The 17,958-nt window shown below is 40.8% G+C and overlaps 1 protein-coding gene across 1 annotated transcript in view; it reads right to left on the bottom strand.

The window, feature by feature from the left end:
• Positions 1-62: 62 nt before the first annotated feature.
• LOC125442511 (sodium/hydrogen exchanger 7-like) overlaps positions 63-17,958 on the bottom strand; it is a 28,561-nt gene continuing 10,665 nt past the window's right edge. Inside the window, exons 3-7 of the mRNA XM_048513878.1 lie at positions 15,902-16,015; positions 11,410-11,521; positions 9,563-9,716; positions 4,563-4,622; positions 63-1,164 (exon numbers count right to left, since the gene is read on the bottom strand). Of these exons, the coding sequence (XP_048369835.1) occupies positions 1,089-1,164; positions 4,563-4,622; positions 9,563-9,716; positions 11,410-11,521; positions 15,902-16,015 (516 nt within the window). The 3' untranslated portion in view covers positions 63-1,088. The remainder of the gene's footprint in view (positions 1,165-4,562; positions 4,623-9,562; positions 9,717-11,409; positions 11,522-15,901; positions 16,016-17,958) is intronic.

Below are 17,958 nucleotides of genomic sequence, written 5' to 3'. Positions count from 1 at the left end.
TTGCCTCTGCAAAAGCCATGCTGACTCTTTCTCAGCAGGTCTTGCTTTTCTACATGATTCAGGCAATGGTTTCCTGAAACAAACACGTCAACAGAAAAGACAGAGGAGAGAGTACATGGGCGATGACATCTCTGGATCCTTCAATCTTTCCTGACACAGGGAGCACAGCCATTGGAGTCTGTGTCTGACAACTGGGGTTTATTGTTTAGTTCTGTGAAGCTTGTTGGGGATGGAAGTGCTTACCTTCAGCTTACTTCTACTCTGGTATTTAATGCTTATACCTACTGACAACCAAAGGAGTTGTTCCTCATGAAGAGGGGCATTTCCTCACCTAATGTTATTATGATCTAACGAAGACACAGGAAAAATTCCAATAAGTGGCAATTCCTCCACCTTGGAAAGAAAGGTAACACCACACACTCACATGTCGCCTTCTCCATGTAGTAACAACATTTAAAAATACACACATTTCTTTGCTGAATACTAAGCAGTCTTTAAGATCAATGGTTTTGAAAGCATTGTACAATTTTTAAAAATCTGGGTTATTTCTGAAGTTGGTCCACCTTCTTTTAAACTTTAATTGCTTGTAGTTGAGTTGTAAGCCTCTGATTTCATATGAAAGCAAGATTTCTCTCACATACTCAAAGATACGGTAACGGGTTGAGCACTCTCCCATTGCTGTCCAGAAAAAGCATTACCTTGCCTCTGAAATCCCTTTAAGTAAGCTTTGTATGCCAGCCTTGGGGGAAGTAATTAAGGATTTGATAAATGCCAGACCAGACCAACCTCCAGAAGTGTTAACATGTTAACCCTAATCCTTTCAATGCAGTATCAGAACCACAAAGTGACTTGGCCACCTGTTTTGCTGCTGTTAACTTGGGTTTAGCTCTGGCTGCCAGTTTGTCCTTTACAAAAAGCTTCCTGATCAAGGACATCAACTTTTCATGTAATGCGATCAAGGAAGAAAAATTAGAGGCAATAAACATTTTGTAGAATCCAGTGTGCAGCTGGCACCAAATATTTAACACTTAAAAATGCAAACAAATTTGTCAAAGTAGAATTTCAGCATCATCGACCTGTTTGGAGAGTTAATTACTCACTCCTTGTAAGACTTGAAAGCTGTCGTTGCTGGGTGGTGGGTCTTGATCTGGGTCGACTCCAACTCTGCACAAACATCCAAGGTGGGGGTGGGGAAGGAAGAAAATAAGACGTGTGGTTAGCTGAACTTCAAATGCCCTTAAACTGGGCTTCAGGCTCTTTTAAAAAGGTGGCTGAAAACTTTCTGAAAAGTGTCTGGCTCGGTACAGCCTTTATGCACTTCAGGCAGACTAGCTTTTAATAGCAAGTTTATGTTCTGAGGCTAATTACAACAATCTTGATTTTGCTTTAAAAAAACCTGGATATATCTCCTATTCACAGAGTTGCTGTTTGCATGTTATTTTGTAGTCAGATGATTGTCTACTACCCCAGAACATTGTTTTGTTTTCATGATGGTAACTCATAATTAAAACTACACTAAAGAAGCCTGAAAGGTATCTTATGTAAATATGCATTAACAGTTTTTATCTACATAAAACAGTTATATCTGCATATTTTGTCTGCATGTGTAAGTATGAATTCATAACATTATCCAAGTAGGAGACTGATCTGATACTTAGAATGCAGAGGCTATTCCTTAATTATGTTTCACAAGTCAATCCCACAAACTAGCAGAAAAGTAACAGGAATTCTACAAATAGGAAAGTAATAATACTACAACTAGAGAAACTAGACCAGTCTGATACTGGCTTGTCTGACAGTTTTGGAGGCTCTGAGACTTTAGGTGAAGACAGGTACAGCACACTATATAGAGTCAAGACCCAGGCATACAGAAGACCAAAATGAGATTTATTTAACCCCTGGAAAATTGCTGAATAGAGTGCTCAGAACAGGCAAGAACACATATTAAAGCAGGGAAGGAAGTAGTTTCTAGCAGCAGCATCCATCATTGACCCAGGAAACACCCAGCAAATGAATCCAAATGTAAGGCAGACATGGGGCCAATTCTGGCTACATATGTTACCCCAACACAGCTTAATTAAATGTTAAGATAGAAATTGGATGGGAGAAACGTGAGGCAGAATGGGTACATGGGTACAACATGCCCTATTAAGAGGGCTTTAGAAGGCTGCAAAACAAAAGCTGTATAGGTTGACAGTACTGGAGAAATCATTGGCTCTGGACAAATCCCTGAGCAGCTTCAGTGTTTCCATAAAACTGAATTAGAATGTAATAAAAGCAGTACTATTGGCACATTTATGCTTTAAACTTCTACAAATGCCTTCATTCTCTAAAGCTAATATTAGGGAGCACTGCAAACTGCTGCACTCTGTGGCTACCTTCGCATATACATCTAATTTTTCCTGCTTCACAGATGGCCTGAAGTAAGGTGAAGGTGAAAATACAACATACAAATTTGGTAGCAACAAAATAACATACTGGACAAAAACACCTCATACTGGCACAATAGGACCAGTAGTATGTGCTACTGAAATAAACTTTATAACATTAGAAACACTGGTGTCTTCAATAGTGCTTTATCATCATACATACATCATAACTTTAAAGTTGATTAGAAAATCAGTTACATTTAGAAGAAGAGGAGTTTGGATTTATATCCTGCCTTTCTCTCCTGTAAGGAGTCTCAAAGTGGCTTATAAACTCCTTCCCTTCCTCTTTCCCCAACAGACACCTTGTGAGGTTGGTGGGGCTGAGACAGGTCTAAAAGAACTATGACTAGCCAAAGGTCACCCCAGCAGGCTTCATGTGTACGAGTGGGGAAACAAATCCAGTTTACCAGATAAGTGTCCTCTGCTCATGAGAAGTGGGGAAACAAACCCGATTCTCCAGATTAGAGTCCACTGCTCTTAACTACTGCACCATGCTGACTCAAACTTATCCTTGAAAATATTGTTAATGTCTACAGTATATAATTTTTGAGAAAGTAAAACCCTAACATTTTTCACTAATTCCAAAAAGGAAAATCTATTATTCCCCCCCCCCCCCATGTGCCTCTAAATTTCTCGTTTTTCAACTATAAAAATGTTTGAAAAAATTATTGTGGGGCGAAAGACTCCCCAGTTTTGTTAAAAAAAAATTCCCTAAGTCTTTATTTCTCCCACTTAGACTCCAGTAACTCTGCAAAGGACTGCACTATTAGTGACTTGCTTTGAAAAAATATTTTCTGTGCCACAATGATGCTTGAAAATGCACAGAACTGTACAAAGATAGACTAAGAATAGTCCAATTCTCACAAGAACAAATACTGCCTTAGGTCGATTCCGCATGGTACAAATATATTGGGTTGACGAAGGAAAACATCCCAGTTCGGGCAAGAACTTTGCATGGCTCTCGGTCTACAATATTTTCCTTATCACAGGTTTTTTTAAAACTGTGAAATGTGGATCATTTTCACAAATCCTGGGTTGAACCCACTTCCGTGGGAACACAACGGGTACCCAACCAGTTTATTTTTCACGCCTTGCTGCCTGTTCTCCCTGCCTCCTGTGATTTCAGTTTTGTTCATGGTGAACCACTGACCGGAGTGGCAGTGCGCCCTTTTGAAAACGTTCCCCAAGCATGTTTTCTGCCCCAGCAGAGAGCAACTGCCATCTTACCAAAGTGAGTTCACAATAGTGGCCCTATCTCCCTTTTTGTACATGTGCTGGGTGCTTGGATCCCACAGCTAGGTAGATGCACACCTTTGGCTAGATATTATTTGGTATATCACAGGGGGAGAGTGTCTCATGTGCTCTGGTTTTTTGCACTCTGGTTTTGAATGTGGATGGGGCATAGTCCTATGCCCAGTATTAGTCAAAAGTTTTTATTTTGTATAGTGCAACGTGATTGCAGTGTTGCTCACTGCACCGCCTCCTTTCCAAAGCTAGAGAAAGGGGGTGGGAGTTACTGCTTGGTTTTCCCGTGGCTGCCAACAAATCAACAGGCAGGACGGAAACGATCATTCAAGCTGCCCCCCAACAGGAACAGCCAATCAGAATGCAGAACAATGGGGATGGTCACTCATGCACTGCCATGTTTGCATTGTAAAGACAAAAAACCTGGGGTTGTGCAAAAGAAATTGGAATATTTCTTAATTTGGAATATTTCTTAATTTGATTCCTTCACAGAAATGAGCACCTATACAAGGAAGAAACCGGGATAAAACAGACCCGCATTTTAAAATACCGAATGTAACCCGCTATTATTATGCTGTGCGGAATCGACCTGAGTCATAAAGGGTATGTGCATTGGAGGGAGTAACAACTGAAGGGAACATAAGGCTTCTTGAAAAAAATGTGCACTCTTATGGTTCTGCACTTCTTTAACTTAAGAGGTAATACAACATGGATAATAGACCACTGCCTTTTTTCAGCCCACATGAAGGTAAGTTTGCATAAAATCAGGAGAGCTGTAGTCTTCCACAGTGCTAAGAGAGAAACATGCAGCAGACAGACTTCAGGTTAGAAAGACGAAGAAAGCCAAGCGCCAGGCACAGTTTGTTACCAATGGAACTATATGGTCACCTGAAGTAAAGCCAGCGGCTTTCATTCATCTCTTCCACCGATGGAACATGGTCGCCAACTCTAGTACAGCACAAGAATGGAATGTAAATAACATTGGGAGAGAGATGGTTGTGATCCCACCTGATCCCTGATGCACAAAAAGAGGCAAACCCCCCCCCCCCCAACAGGTAAACAGCAGGGGTAGGGCTGAATTAGAATCAAACATTACAGAAAAGGGGACCCAGAGGCATTCATTTTGATTGCAATTGTTAATTATATTTTCATTGCCTTAGATTCCAGTTGTGCTAGAAGACAGACAAGTTCATAAATATTTTAAATAAAATAAATGACACTTTCCCTTCACACTTATCCATAACTATTCCCTCCTCTGACTTCTAACTCTGCCTTCCTCTTCTAAGCTCATTTTCTTGACTCTGTAGAATAGGTACTACTTTTCCTTTGTTAGCGCCACCTCCACCCCAGTATTTCCTGGCTGTTGATATCTACTCTCCTTTTATTATCTCACTCCTGTCTAATCTATTCAACCTCCTTAAATGCCTTTTTGTTCTCCCTCACGCTTGTGCTTTCAACTATCTTTTCCTCAAGCACACTAGTTTCCAGTACACCCAACTTCCTTAGTTCAGCAAACCCAATTTCAGGCTCTTTGCACCTATTACTACTCACTCAAATGATGTAGCCTGCATTTTAATCTCACCCTCTCTCAGAGGACCATATCACAATATTGCCATAAGCTTAGTGTTAAAAATGTGATAAAACCTGTAGGGGGAACTATTTTTGGCAATAATTACAGGGCTCGTAATTTAGAAAAGGGCAGGTTTTTTTAAGGAAATAATTGCAACTAGATAGGTTTGCTGTTGAGGGGAGCCCAAGGAAGTAAAAACGATTATCATTAATTAATTCTGTTTATTGAAACTGCTGACCTAACCAATTACTGATAATCCAGACAATAAAGTTAAAGCTGTCAGGTCACTGTCCACATTGTGACAAAGGCACAAATACTTCGAAATTATCAGCTTCAACAACTGTGCGGGAATCTTAACACTATGCAACGCCCCCCCCCCGCCCCCCCCCCCCCGCCCCCCAATATACAACAGATTTTGAAACTCAATTGCTGGCTTTCAAAAAGAAGAGCTTTTAAGCTATTTTAAAACACACATTCATATTCAAATCCACACTGATTAGATCTCCTGTTTCTAACAAACAGTAAACCATCATTTCAGCTTCAGTCTTGTTTCCTTTCTCTGCTAGAGCTAGCAGGGAGAATACAGCTGATGCCAGCTACTTTTTGCAACAGAAAGCTGCAAGTGTTTTTTTTTAATTTCCTGACTTAAAATCTTTCTCTCTTCAAAGACTGCTATGTGCCACAGGAAGAAGACCATCTTCTGAATGTCTAGATGAATGAAAACTGGGTTTTGAACTCTTATTAATGCATTGCTTCAATACAGATGCATTTTCCAAAGGCTCCTTAAAAAGGTCACTCATTTAAAATATTTGCTTAGACAAATGAATAAAGTACTTGAAGGAAGTAATCAAGAAGGCACGAATTTTAATTGTGGTGGAGACCTGAAATGACCTAAAGGGTGTAGTACAGCTATTATGACTTCTGAGCAATTGTATCATTCCTTTCCTAGCAACCTTGGCTGTTTCTTTCCTGTAAGGATTCTCCTTGTTGCTTGTATTAGTGCTTTGTAGATATGAATGCATGCCACAACTTTTAATGACATAGCTTCCATACATGATAATTCCTTGTATAATCTCCTCTCTCTTTTTATAAATTTGCTATAGCTCTTGGGCACATGACAGCCACAACAGCTTACCACCCCTTTCCTTTTTTTGTCCTTCATGTGTCAGCTATAGTGCTTTAACACGTTGCTTTCAGTTTTTAACAGAAAAGTGATAGTATTGTTCTAGCACTACAGCAATTACCAATTTTTAAAAAGTTGTCAAATGGTGTAACAGGGGAAAAATGCTAAAAAAACCAGTGTCAATGTATGTGGAACCTTTGGAGGGCCATTCCTACCAGGTGACATGCTAATACCCTTAGACTATGTTGTTTCCAAAAATGTCAAAGTTAAACAAATGTGGAAAAGAACATACTTAGGACAGAGAAAATCTGGAAGCAGGACAATTATAGTATATCATGTGGAAGCTCCCCCACATGATGATCCAATTTGAAAGCCAAGTATTTGGATGGAAGACCTCCAAGGAATATCAGGATTGTGATACTGAGATAAGCAACAGCAACCCATCTCTGAACATCTGTTGCCTTGAACACCCTACAGCTTTGCCATAAGTAGCTGTGACTTGATGGCAAAAAAAAATGAACTGCAGAATAGAACCTCAGGGATTTATGACTGCAGTTCAGATGTATCTTCTGCAGTCCTGCAGTCACATGGACAACCCATTCGCAGCTAGCATCCAGCACTACTGATACAGGAACATTTCTGTTTAGTATTTGGTAGGGCAGCAATGTATCTCCACCAATGACCAACACTTTTTAAAATTACAGTTGCACATGACTGCCATCTCCTGGATAAAGCATTTGATCTCATGCAGCTCAATTTGCTGCCATTCTCGGAACTGCTCAGAGCTAATTAAAGAAAAGGATTTATACTAAACCACATTCAGAGTTCCTGAAGGCTTGTACAGGGTAGACTAACTGACCAGGCAGTACAATTTGAAACAATTGCAGATACGACACACTGATTTTCAGGCCTGACACTGATGTTTTGCCCCATCAACTCAGTTGTTTGCCCAATTCTTAACACTGTATTTCCTCACCAGAACAGTAAAAGCATACTACAGTGATAAATGGTGACCATCTAGGCCCACCAAGCAGAAACTGCTAAGCATGCTGAGAAATGGCTCATATTTCATTTGCCTAAAGTAAGAATGGAGACATGAGAAGCAATAACCAAATTACATCTGCTTGTCCTTTCCTCTTGCAGGAAACCAGGAAAAGTTAGAAGAGCACCTGATTCTTAACACTTACAGAAGTACAAGTTTTTCTAAGGGGGGGTCTGCAGGGGAGGAAATTGGGAAGCTCTTGCTCTGTGTGCTAGCAGCAGCAGTGTATTATCGGGGCTGACTTTTTAAAAATTGTCCTTGCAGTTACTTAAGCCTGGGCATGCATACCCAGAGGTACAAAAGCCAAAAAGCTCTTGGTCCATAGCTAAAAGACTAGGATTTACAACATGAAGTCCAGTGAATAAAGGAACAAGTATCCGTCCAGGATGTGTTTGTTTTGCTTACACATGAAACTGCCTTGTATTGAGTTGGACCACTGGTCTATCAATGTCAATACTGTCTACTTGGGTGGGCAGGAGACTTCCAGGGTCTCAGACAGAGACCTTTCATATCACTCATGACCTAGAGATGCCAGTGACTGAAACTGGAATCATCTGCATGTCGAGCAGATGCTCTCCCCTAGGGCCACATCCTCTACCCCTTGACTTAGACTGTTTTATTATTTACATTATGTTTAAATTAATTCTGGAATAAGCCCCTTTGGGCCTCTTCGGGAACAAAAGCAGCTTAGAAATGCCACAATAAATAACCATAACCTAGCACCAAGCAGATGCGATGCCAGAAAAGAGGCCACAAAAGGCAAATTAAGAGCCAATAATACTGCTTGAAAACACTGCGGGAGGCATGGAAGGGACAGAGATCCCATACAGAATACTGGGCTACAGTATGTTGGTAATAAAAGAGATCTAAATATTTCTCCATCAGGTTTATTGTGAAAAATCACTTTAAGAGAAAGGCAGTTTGCTTCTCTGGTCAATGGCGTTCATTAACTTTTAGAAACAGACCTGTACAACATGGATATGATAAAGCTCATTGGGTAATTCTATACAACCACAGGAAGTGACTTCAGGCCAGAGTAAATTGCCATCTGTCAAGGCTAGGGACAATAGAAACACAGAACAAATATTAAAAACAAAACAAAAATGTTTGTAAAAATGCAACAGAGGGAAGCTTTCACTCCACCTAGAGGGAAATGCCAGCATCTAGCTCCCCAACCAGTACAAACACATTTTGGATGCTTGGGAGCTATTACATCCCAGCCAGAAGACTGACCTTTGCGGGAAGATACCAAGACAGTAGTGAATAAACAAATGGGGAAATACATGCCTGTATTGTACAAAACTGGGCAAAGGATCTGCTTATTGTAGGCTGGGAGCTTCTCATTTTACATATTCAAACACTTTAACCCACCTCTCAGACAAAGGCTTTCATGGTGGCTAACAGTAAACAAAAACATTAACTGTCAGTAAGTGACAATCAACACAACTAGCATCATCCAGAATATTAAAAATAATCCTGAAACTAAATCAGACTGAATTGGGGGAGGGGTGTGTGTGAGAAGCCTTATTAAACTCATGTACAAAAATGTAAGTGAAACAAACAAATCACAGCCAACAAAAGGCTGAATGAATAATATCTTTTGTCCCAATGCTTAAAATTTTGGAGGCTAGGCACTAAGCAGATCTGTGAAGAAGTGTCATTACAGAGGAGGTCCTGACTCAGGTAACCACCCACCTTGTCTGGGGGGGGGGGGGTTACTGAATGGGAAGTTATTGGAAGATTTTCACTGAGAAGCAAATACAAATGAGGGTAAGTGATTCTTTAAAGTACCCTGGTCCAAAACCATGCAGATGTTACACTGTAACAAGTATGCCCTGTTGTGCCAAGAAGTAAACACATAGCTGGTGCAGATTTTTAAACATATATATTAGGAAGTATGTTCCAAGGATCTAGCAACAATCTGTTAGGAAGTTATCGCTTATGGGGAAGTATATGGGAGGATGTTGGCAGTCTAGTATGATAGCCTACTTTCTGCTAGTTGGATCTTGTTTACACAATACACATGTCAAATGAAAGTGTGTACACAGAATTTTAAAGTTTCCTGGAACATCAAGCAGCAAAAGCATTCAACATCTCAAATGTAACAGGACAAACAACAGATGGGGATTCTGATTTGTACTCAAGATGCTTACCTTATATTTAACCAGGAAAGCATGGGGGTTGTGCCACCGCCAATTATCCAAACAGTAAAGAAGACGATCAGAAGCGTTGTAGTAAACATCATCTGATGAGAATAAGTTGCAGTGTCTCTTATGGCTAGAGCAAAGGCCATGGCTCCTCTAAGACCTGCAGATAGTAAATGAGAGGAACATAAAGCTCTTCATGCTAGGGGTATTTTATGTGATATATCCCCTTCCATGCACAATTGAAGGGATAAGACACATGCTTAGTGGGCTACAATGTCAGCTGATTTGCCCATCTGTCCCATTCAGGCTCAGAGCCAATTTTGGAAGCTGTTTCTCAGATTGTAGTAACATGCGTATTACCACATGCCTAAGACATTAATGGCTATACTTCTACAGAACTGTGTGCAGATTGCTCACCCCCTGACTCTGCAAAAGAAGTGGTGGTTGTACTGCCCCAAAACATGCACTTCAATTATTTTGTGCAAGCTAAGAAAAATTGCACTGGCAAACTGCTATGCAAATGCCCTTACTAATTGATTATGCAACTTCATTAGTTACATACAAATGCTAAAATGGGGGAATTTCACTTAACACATGAAAATTATACTTGCAAACTGCACCTTTAACATTTTGAACTATTGCAAGTGTTTCTTTCTCCCACCCTGGGTATTTCACAGATATATATACACACATACACTTCACTTGCTTTACTGCAACCAGATCCTCTGAAGATGCCAGCCATAGATGCAGGCAAAACGTCAGGAGAAAACACGGCCATACTGCGCGGAAAACCCACAACATCCTTCAGAAAAATTTCTTCATGCATTATACAACTTTCCAGTCTCATCAAGAGAAAGCAAGGATATGGAAACTAGGGAGATATTTGGCATCTGGGATAGCTTAATAGCCAGATGAGAGGAGAAACTCTGACACGTCACCTCTCTGCCTCTGGAAAACTTGCTTAGGGCTGTTCTTTCTAACAAAGCATTTTCCAAAATGAGGCTGTCATTCATGAGACTCTGAGCTCTTTAAGCATGAACATTTAAACACTTGTTTTAAACACAGGCTGCTTCACCCTTACCAACCACCTTATTTTACTTTTGAATGTTTAAAGTGTAACGTTCTTTCCTAAGTTCGTTCAGGATCCTTTTCCAACATCAAACCAACTCTAACGACAATCAACACCCATTCTAGTGTCACACTTTAAAAACATGCATTACTCCCCCATCTCGCCCTCACAGCACTAGCAAGAAGTTGATGTTGCAGAGTGTGAGTGCACTGCAATGTCTCTACTGATTCATGCTTCAGCCTTGAAGCACACCTTTGTTAAAACTTCATCAAGAAAAACAGGGTAACTGTAGTAAGCAGTGGCTTTACTGACACCCACAGAATTCGAAGCGCACTTTTGAAAGAGATGGAATGCTGCCAGTTCTACTGTGGATATGCCCAACTGGGATTAGATATTCCAATTGAGTGGGAACTCCAGATTAGCCAGATGTTGCCCTACCCATGCCATAAATCTTGATTCTTTCCCAATTATCCTCTCAACTGGGTGGCAAGCCCAAATAAAAATATACTGGCTTGACGAACAACTGAAATTGAAAGCTCAAAGAAGCCTAAGCGCAAAGCGATACGCATCAAGTCAGTAGCCATAGAACTATTTTTATTTATTTAAAACATTTATTATCCACCTTCATTCTTTATGGAGCCCAAGGCAGCTTACAACATAGATAAAACATATGGATAGAATAAGGATTCAAAATGCAATCTGAACTAATATCCTTTGCACAGATGGACGTGTTTGTCCATCTTTGACACGCAAGACGGATTACTGAGTTCATTTTATTAGTTACCTGAAAACATCATCATGTGCTGAAAATTCCAGCTGATCTTGTGCTTTCTGCCCAAATTCAAGAAGAAAGAGAGTGGGTAGATGTGTGCAGCTCTCCCAAGGAAAATTGCTATCTAACCACACCTTTTGGTTAAGGATCCAGCAAGGTTAGTATGACACAAGTATTGGGCTGTTCCTGTCAACTGAATGGCTTGCGTCTTAAAGATATTCTCCTTAATATTGATGCTTTCGTTTAGAAGGTTGTATGACAGTCAGCTACACTGTACCCCAAGGCTAAAGGGCTATGGTGGGAGTAAATCCACATGCTAGTATCTGTTTATCTAGCCTTCAACATGGAGCACCTTTTTGTTGCAATTCAATGCTTCACACACATACACACACACTACAACCTGAAGCCAGTTCATGTGAACAATACAGTCTGAGAGCTTATTCATACATTTTAACATCTGTACTCTTTTCATGGTATACTGATTTAACAATGCTTAGATTAAATTGATGAAATTCTTGTATGCTGGCTGGTCCTCCATGTTTGCCTGGGGAGCTGAAAAGTGAAAACTACTTCTCAAGCTCTGATGCCAGCAAGATACATTTCAAGACGACACAGTCAAATAACTGTCCTTCTGATCAGTGGGGCAGAACAGTTCCTTCGTGAGATGTAACCTCTGATTTAGAACCAAATCAAACATGCTTAGAGCAGATAGTGGGGAATAACCAAGCACAGTATTATAATAAAAGGTAATCTTATCCAAAAACATTTGTTCACACAAACCTCTCTTCTCCTCCTAGAATGCCCTGGTCCAGTACTAAAGAAAAAGTAAATGAAAAATCTGGGATAACCCTCACAGAAATTCACTAAACGTGGCTTTGTGAAGAACATACTCTGTAAACTATATTCATACAGTAAAGAGGCAAGCCACTTAATTGCCACAGGAATACTTACTGGATATTCTATGTACTTTTTAGTATGAATTTAGTCCATGTGGTATGTATAATTACCCTATAATTACCCTTACCCTATGAGTAAGCAAGGAGACAAAGTTTTTACTATTACTCAGTTGACAATTGTACGACTACCAGGATCCTTATAGTTTTTTACTATTCTTTTAAAAAGTGTGCTGAAGGAAGAAAGAGAGCGGGTATGTTGACATTTGTAAGTGGATACTGAAAATCCCAAATCAATTTAGGGAATGTTAGCATTCACTGATGAATCTTCTGACTCGCCAGCCTAAATTGCTTTAGTTCTTAAATACTTATTTCATTTCAGTAATCACTGGTTTATCTCTAAAATTAGGCTGGAACTGTCAACGCTCACTTATTAATCTCAATATTTACTAAACTTTAGATATTCACCATCTATTTTTCATTCCTTAAAATGTCTCACAGAAAGAAAACAGGAACAGAAAGTCTTGGCAGCTTCCTCAATTAGTCATGCACAATGCTGTACAAATTAGTCAACTGGTATAAACCTCGATGCCAGCTATTTTATGAACAGTTGTACAGACAGATTTAAAAATCTCTTCAACTTAATCATCTTACTGCAACATCACAGGAACTGAAACAGAAGACTCAGGTATATAATAAAACCAGATAAAGATTTGCCAACAGGGTGCATTAGGATTAACATTATCCTACGACAGAATTACACATTACAAGGAAAACATGTTTTCCTCTTACAGTGAATGCAGGAGGTACTTAAAAGGATCAGTGGTTTGAGGGGAAACTTAATTCTTTCCTGCTTTTTAGCTGCAAGTCCCCAAGGCTGTATTAACTCCACATCCCACCCCCCACCCCAGTAAGGCTCAGAGACCAGAAGGCCAGCTGAACGATAAACAGCCTCTCCGTAGAACTGGCAGGGAAGAACAGGTAGACATGTAAGGAAGGATGTCAAGCTTAACTCCTTTCAAATACTTTCTCTATTCTGCATTTGTTTGGCAGTGGTGTGCCTTTACAAAACTGTGCCTGGGGCTTGCTCCGGGCACTCTGCTGCTGTCCCTGCCCTCCTGCACACAGCCCCCAGCCAAACTCTCCCATCTTCCCGCTGCACCCCCCTGGCAAAAAATGTACTTCCCTTTGTCCAAGTGGTGCCAAGGTCAGCAACACACTGAGGGCAGGTACAAGGGAAGGGAAGGCACGCTCTTTCCCTGGCCTTGTCTTTGCCCCAGAGTGTTGCCGATCTTGGTGCCATGCAGATAGAGGAAGTGAGGTGAATTTTAAAGGCAATGCTCCTTTCAAAAGAAAGTTTTTTTAAAATGTGCAGGGGAGGGTGAAGTGAGGAGAGTTTGACGGGGGTGAGCAGAAAGTTTGGCTGGGAGCTGGGTGTGGATGGGGAGGGAAGGGAAGGGAAGGGACGGGGCAGAGACAAGTGATCAAAATGCACCCCCTACGTGACCCAGGTAAATGGCATCTGGGTCTTTCCCCCCCGCTCTTGTCCCATCTACATACGCCACTGTTGTTTGGTTCTTCTCTGAACAAAAGAAAATAGAACAGTGTGAGGTGAAACAATGAAACAGACTTGCTCTTTTGGGCTTCTGTTTTTTTGAGCAAGAAAGCAGTATTGGGAAAGATTGGTGTATTTCCCTTGTTAAAAATGCTTTAATACATTACATTTTTACCAAGCATAAATGACCTACTGTCAGCATCTGAAAAACAATATTTGGAGAAACTGTGCCTTTAAAAAATGTTACATGCCGTGTCATCTTCCAGTGTACATTTACTAAAATACGCAAGTGGTCTTTAGATTCGTGTCATGTTAACATCAACATGTACCAATGGATAATTACATTATTTTTACAAAAAAGGAAAGAAATCTCATACAATTCATAATTATGTTCTGCAATTTATGAAAAACAAGGCACAAATATATAATTTCCAGGAAATTCTTGCAAGCCAGTGAATACCTGCCCTGGCCCCTGCCTGGTGGAATGCTCTCCCTCCAACTGTCCGGGCCCTGCGGGACCTCAATGAGTTCCGCAGGGCCTGTAAGACTGAGCTTTTCCACCGGGCCTTTGGGGAGACCAGCCGCTGATGTGGGTGCCCGAAACAAACAAACATGCTGAGAAACATTCTAGACCCACTGTCCCTCTCTTAAGAGGAGGTTTTAATAGTCGGATGCCATCTATTTTAAACTTGAATAGGGTTTGATATTTGAATGCTGCATTTTAAGTCTTAATTTATTTTTATCTTTTTATTGTCTGTTGTTAATGTTGTACACCGCCCTGAGCCCTCCGGGGGAGGGTGGTATAAAAATGCAATAATAAATAAAAAATAAAAATATATAAATAGAAATGTTTCAGATGTGTTTGAAATCACTTGGCAACGGAGTACATGGCATGTACTTAAGGCAAGTCATGTCTACTTTATTTTTTAAATTCTAAGAAAATTTGTTTCTAACATTTTCCTTCTGACCAGCTGTTCTCCAAAAAGTCTAAAAGTTTAACTCTGAAGGCACTATATATCCTCTGCTGTAAAGTCTTGGTTCATCTTCCTTTACCCTACTAAAGTCAGCGCTTCAAAAGTCCCTCAGAAACACCTGCTGGAGATGCAAGCCTCAAAAGTCAACTGGCACACAGAGTTCCCATATAGTGTTTTGATTCAAGGACAGAAATAATTAACTGCAAAGGGAAAAGTAAGCTCTCCAGTGCTTTGTAGGAGCCACTGCAATAGCCAGTAGCATATCTAGGGGGCAGGGGGCTCTTGAGCACCAAGTGTCACTCTGGGGGGTACATTTTGCGGCCACACCCCACACCTCCAACTGCACTTTAGTCGGGAACTGCTCTCGATCCCTCTAGCTTTATACTGTTGGCTCCACTTCCAAGCCAACAGTATAAAGCTGGAGGCTCAAAAGCAACCGGCTTCAGGACAAGTGTGGCTGTGGCCAGGCTTGGATCCAGCTCTTGGAACTGGCTTACCCTGCCCCTCACTTAGAGGTCAGGTGTGGGGCAGCCCCACTTCCACAAGGAGATTGTGAATGGGGCAAGCCCTGCTTTCCAGCCTTTGAGCCCTGCTTTCCAGCTTGATCTGGGCGCTGTTTTGGGTAGATATACCCTAGCAGTAGAAGGGCAGTCTGGAAGCTGCAGTAAAGACTTTGTCCTATTTGTCTTATTTTCTTGTCTTTATTTTATTCTGTTGAATTCTCTGCAGATCTTAGTTTAATATTGGTTTTAAAACACTGTTAGAAGAGCAGGTTATAAATACAGGTACATATTTAAATAGTTTATTACCAATCTTCTTATTTTGACTACAGAATAGAGAGCAAGGTCTACCACAACTCTCAAAACACGAGACCTTGGGTTTGACAACGGAAATGGTAACAAAACCTCAAAGTTCTGACTTTAAAAAAATACTAAAAGGAACCACTACTGCCAGAACACAGAAGGGAAACTCACTCTTAAATTCCTGCCCAGCTTTACCATAAGGCAATTTGAGTAAAGACCCTGAAAAAAATACTTTGCAACTGTGAGGAACTTGTATGTTTAAAAACCAAGAAAGGATACAAAAGCTCCAATGATGAAAATAGGGCTGAATATGTGCTTCTGGAAAGTAAACAGGGCTAAACCCATATAAGAAAATATGAAATTCTCAGCCAGGAAATGAAGTACTTCAAAGAGCTGGGGAGAAAGATGAAAATGTGTATTAGCCTGCAAGATGACTTTAATATAGTTCACACTTGTTATAAGTAACACACTTGATGAATCCAGAACAGTTAATTTCAGATAAACAAGTTTGAATGGACATGAAAACTGTAAAACGTTAATTCTGAATGTAGTCCATAATTTTCACCTTCTATTTTACCAGTGCTGTGCTGTGCATTCAAAACTGCAGCTATGAGTAACCATCTTAATATTCCCCTGCCAGATTTTTTTAACCTGTGACGTTGACCCATCTTCCTCAATACAAAATGTATAGGCAGCCTGAAGGAGTAGCTAAAGAGATATATAATTGCGCAGCGGGCCTACCCGAAACAACTGAACACGTGCTCCTTCATTGTAAAGATTTGGCAGTCTATCGGTTGCTTTTTCTCGAGGCCATCTTGAAGAAATTTTCAGTGAGATCAGACAAGGAAATAGTTTCATACTTGCTTAGTGACCATCATCCCCACACTACTGAATCAGTTGCCAGGTTTTTAACAAAGGCACTTGGATCAAGGGTGAAACGTTTGTGTAAATTTTAGTCAATTGGTTTTAACATAATTTGCATTTTACCACTTTTTATATGCCATTAAAGGTATTGTATTTGTATTTGTATTTGATATATGATTGCAATGGCAACATCCCAGGGTGCTAACTTCAACTTTTAACACCTACCAGTGCTGAGAGACAATTGTTCAGATTCTGTACACTGAACCCCAGTTTGGCAATGGCTATAACAAAAGTCCTGTTCCCAGGGAACCAGGTCTTTACAACTCACAGCAGACCAAAGAGGAGGCCACAGAAAAGGAGATCCCACATGGCTGTGGTAACACATAAGAACATAAGAACATAAGAACAAGCCAGCTGGATCAGACCAAAGTTCATCTAGTCCAGCTCTCTGCTACTCGCAGTGGCCCACCAGGTGCCTTTGGGAGCTCACATGTAGGATGTGAACGCAATGGCCTTCTGCGGCTGTTGCTCCCGATCACCTGGTCTGTTAAGGCATTTGCAATCTCAGATCAAGGAGGATCAAGATTGGTAGCCATAAATCGACTTCTCCTCCATAAATCTGTCCAAGCCCCTTTTAAAGCTATCCAGGTTAGTGGCCATCACCACCTCCTGTGGCAGCATATTCCAAACACCAATCACACGTTGTGTGAAGAAGCGTTTCCTTTTATTAGTCCTTACTCTTCCCCCCAGCATTTTCAATGTATGCCCCCTGGTTCTAGTATTGTGAGAAAGAGAGAAAAATTTCTCTCTGTCAACATTTTCTACCCCATGCATAATTTTGTAGACTTCAATCATATCCCCCCTCAGCCGCCTCCTCTCCAAACTAAAGAGTCCCAAACGCTGCAGCCTCTCCTCATAGGGAAGGTGCTCCAGTCCCTCAATCATCCTTGTTGCCCTTCTCTGCACTTTTTCTATCTCCTCAATATCCTTTTTGAGATGCGGTGACCAGAACTGGACACAGTACTCCAAGTGCGGTCGCACCACTGCTTTATATAAGGGCATGACAATCTTTGCAGTTTTATTCTCAATTCCTTTTCTAATGATCCCCAGCATAGAGTTTGCCTTTTTCACAGCTGCCATGCATTGAGTTGACATTCCCATGGAACTATCAACTAAGACGCCTAAATCCCTTTCCTGGTCTGTGACTGATGGCACTGACCCCGTAGCGTGTATGTGAAGTTTGGATTTTTTGCCCCTATGTGCATCACTTTACATTTTGCTACATTGAACTGCATTTGCCATTTCTGAGCCCACTCACCTAATTTATCAAGGTCCGCTTGGAGCTCTTCGCAATCCTTTGTGGTTCTCACCACCCTACATAATTTGGTATCATCTGCAAACTTGGCCACCACGCTACCCACCCCTACTTCCAGGTCATTTATGAATAGGTTAAAGAGCACTGGTCCCAAAAC

The sequence above is a fragment of the Sphaerodactylus townsendi genome, linkage group LG13 (assembly GCF_021028975.2).
Source record: "Sphaerodactylus townsendi isolate TG3544 linkage group LG13, MPM_Stown_v2.3, whole genome shotgun sequence".
Taxonomy (NCBI): Eukaryota; Metazoa; Chordata; class Lepidosauria; order Squamata; family Sphaerodactylidae; genus Sphaerodactylus; species Sphaerodactylus townsendi.
Note: the sequence above shows the minus strand (reverse complement) of the source record. Positions and strands in the feature narration are given on the sequence as shown.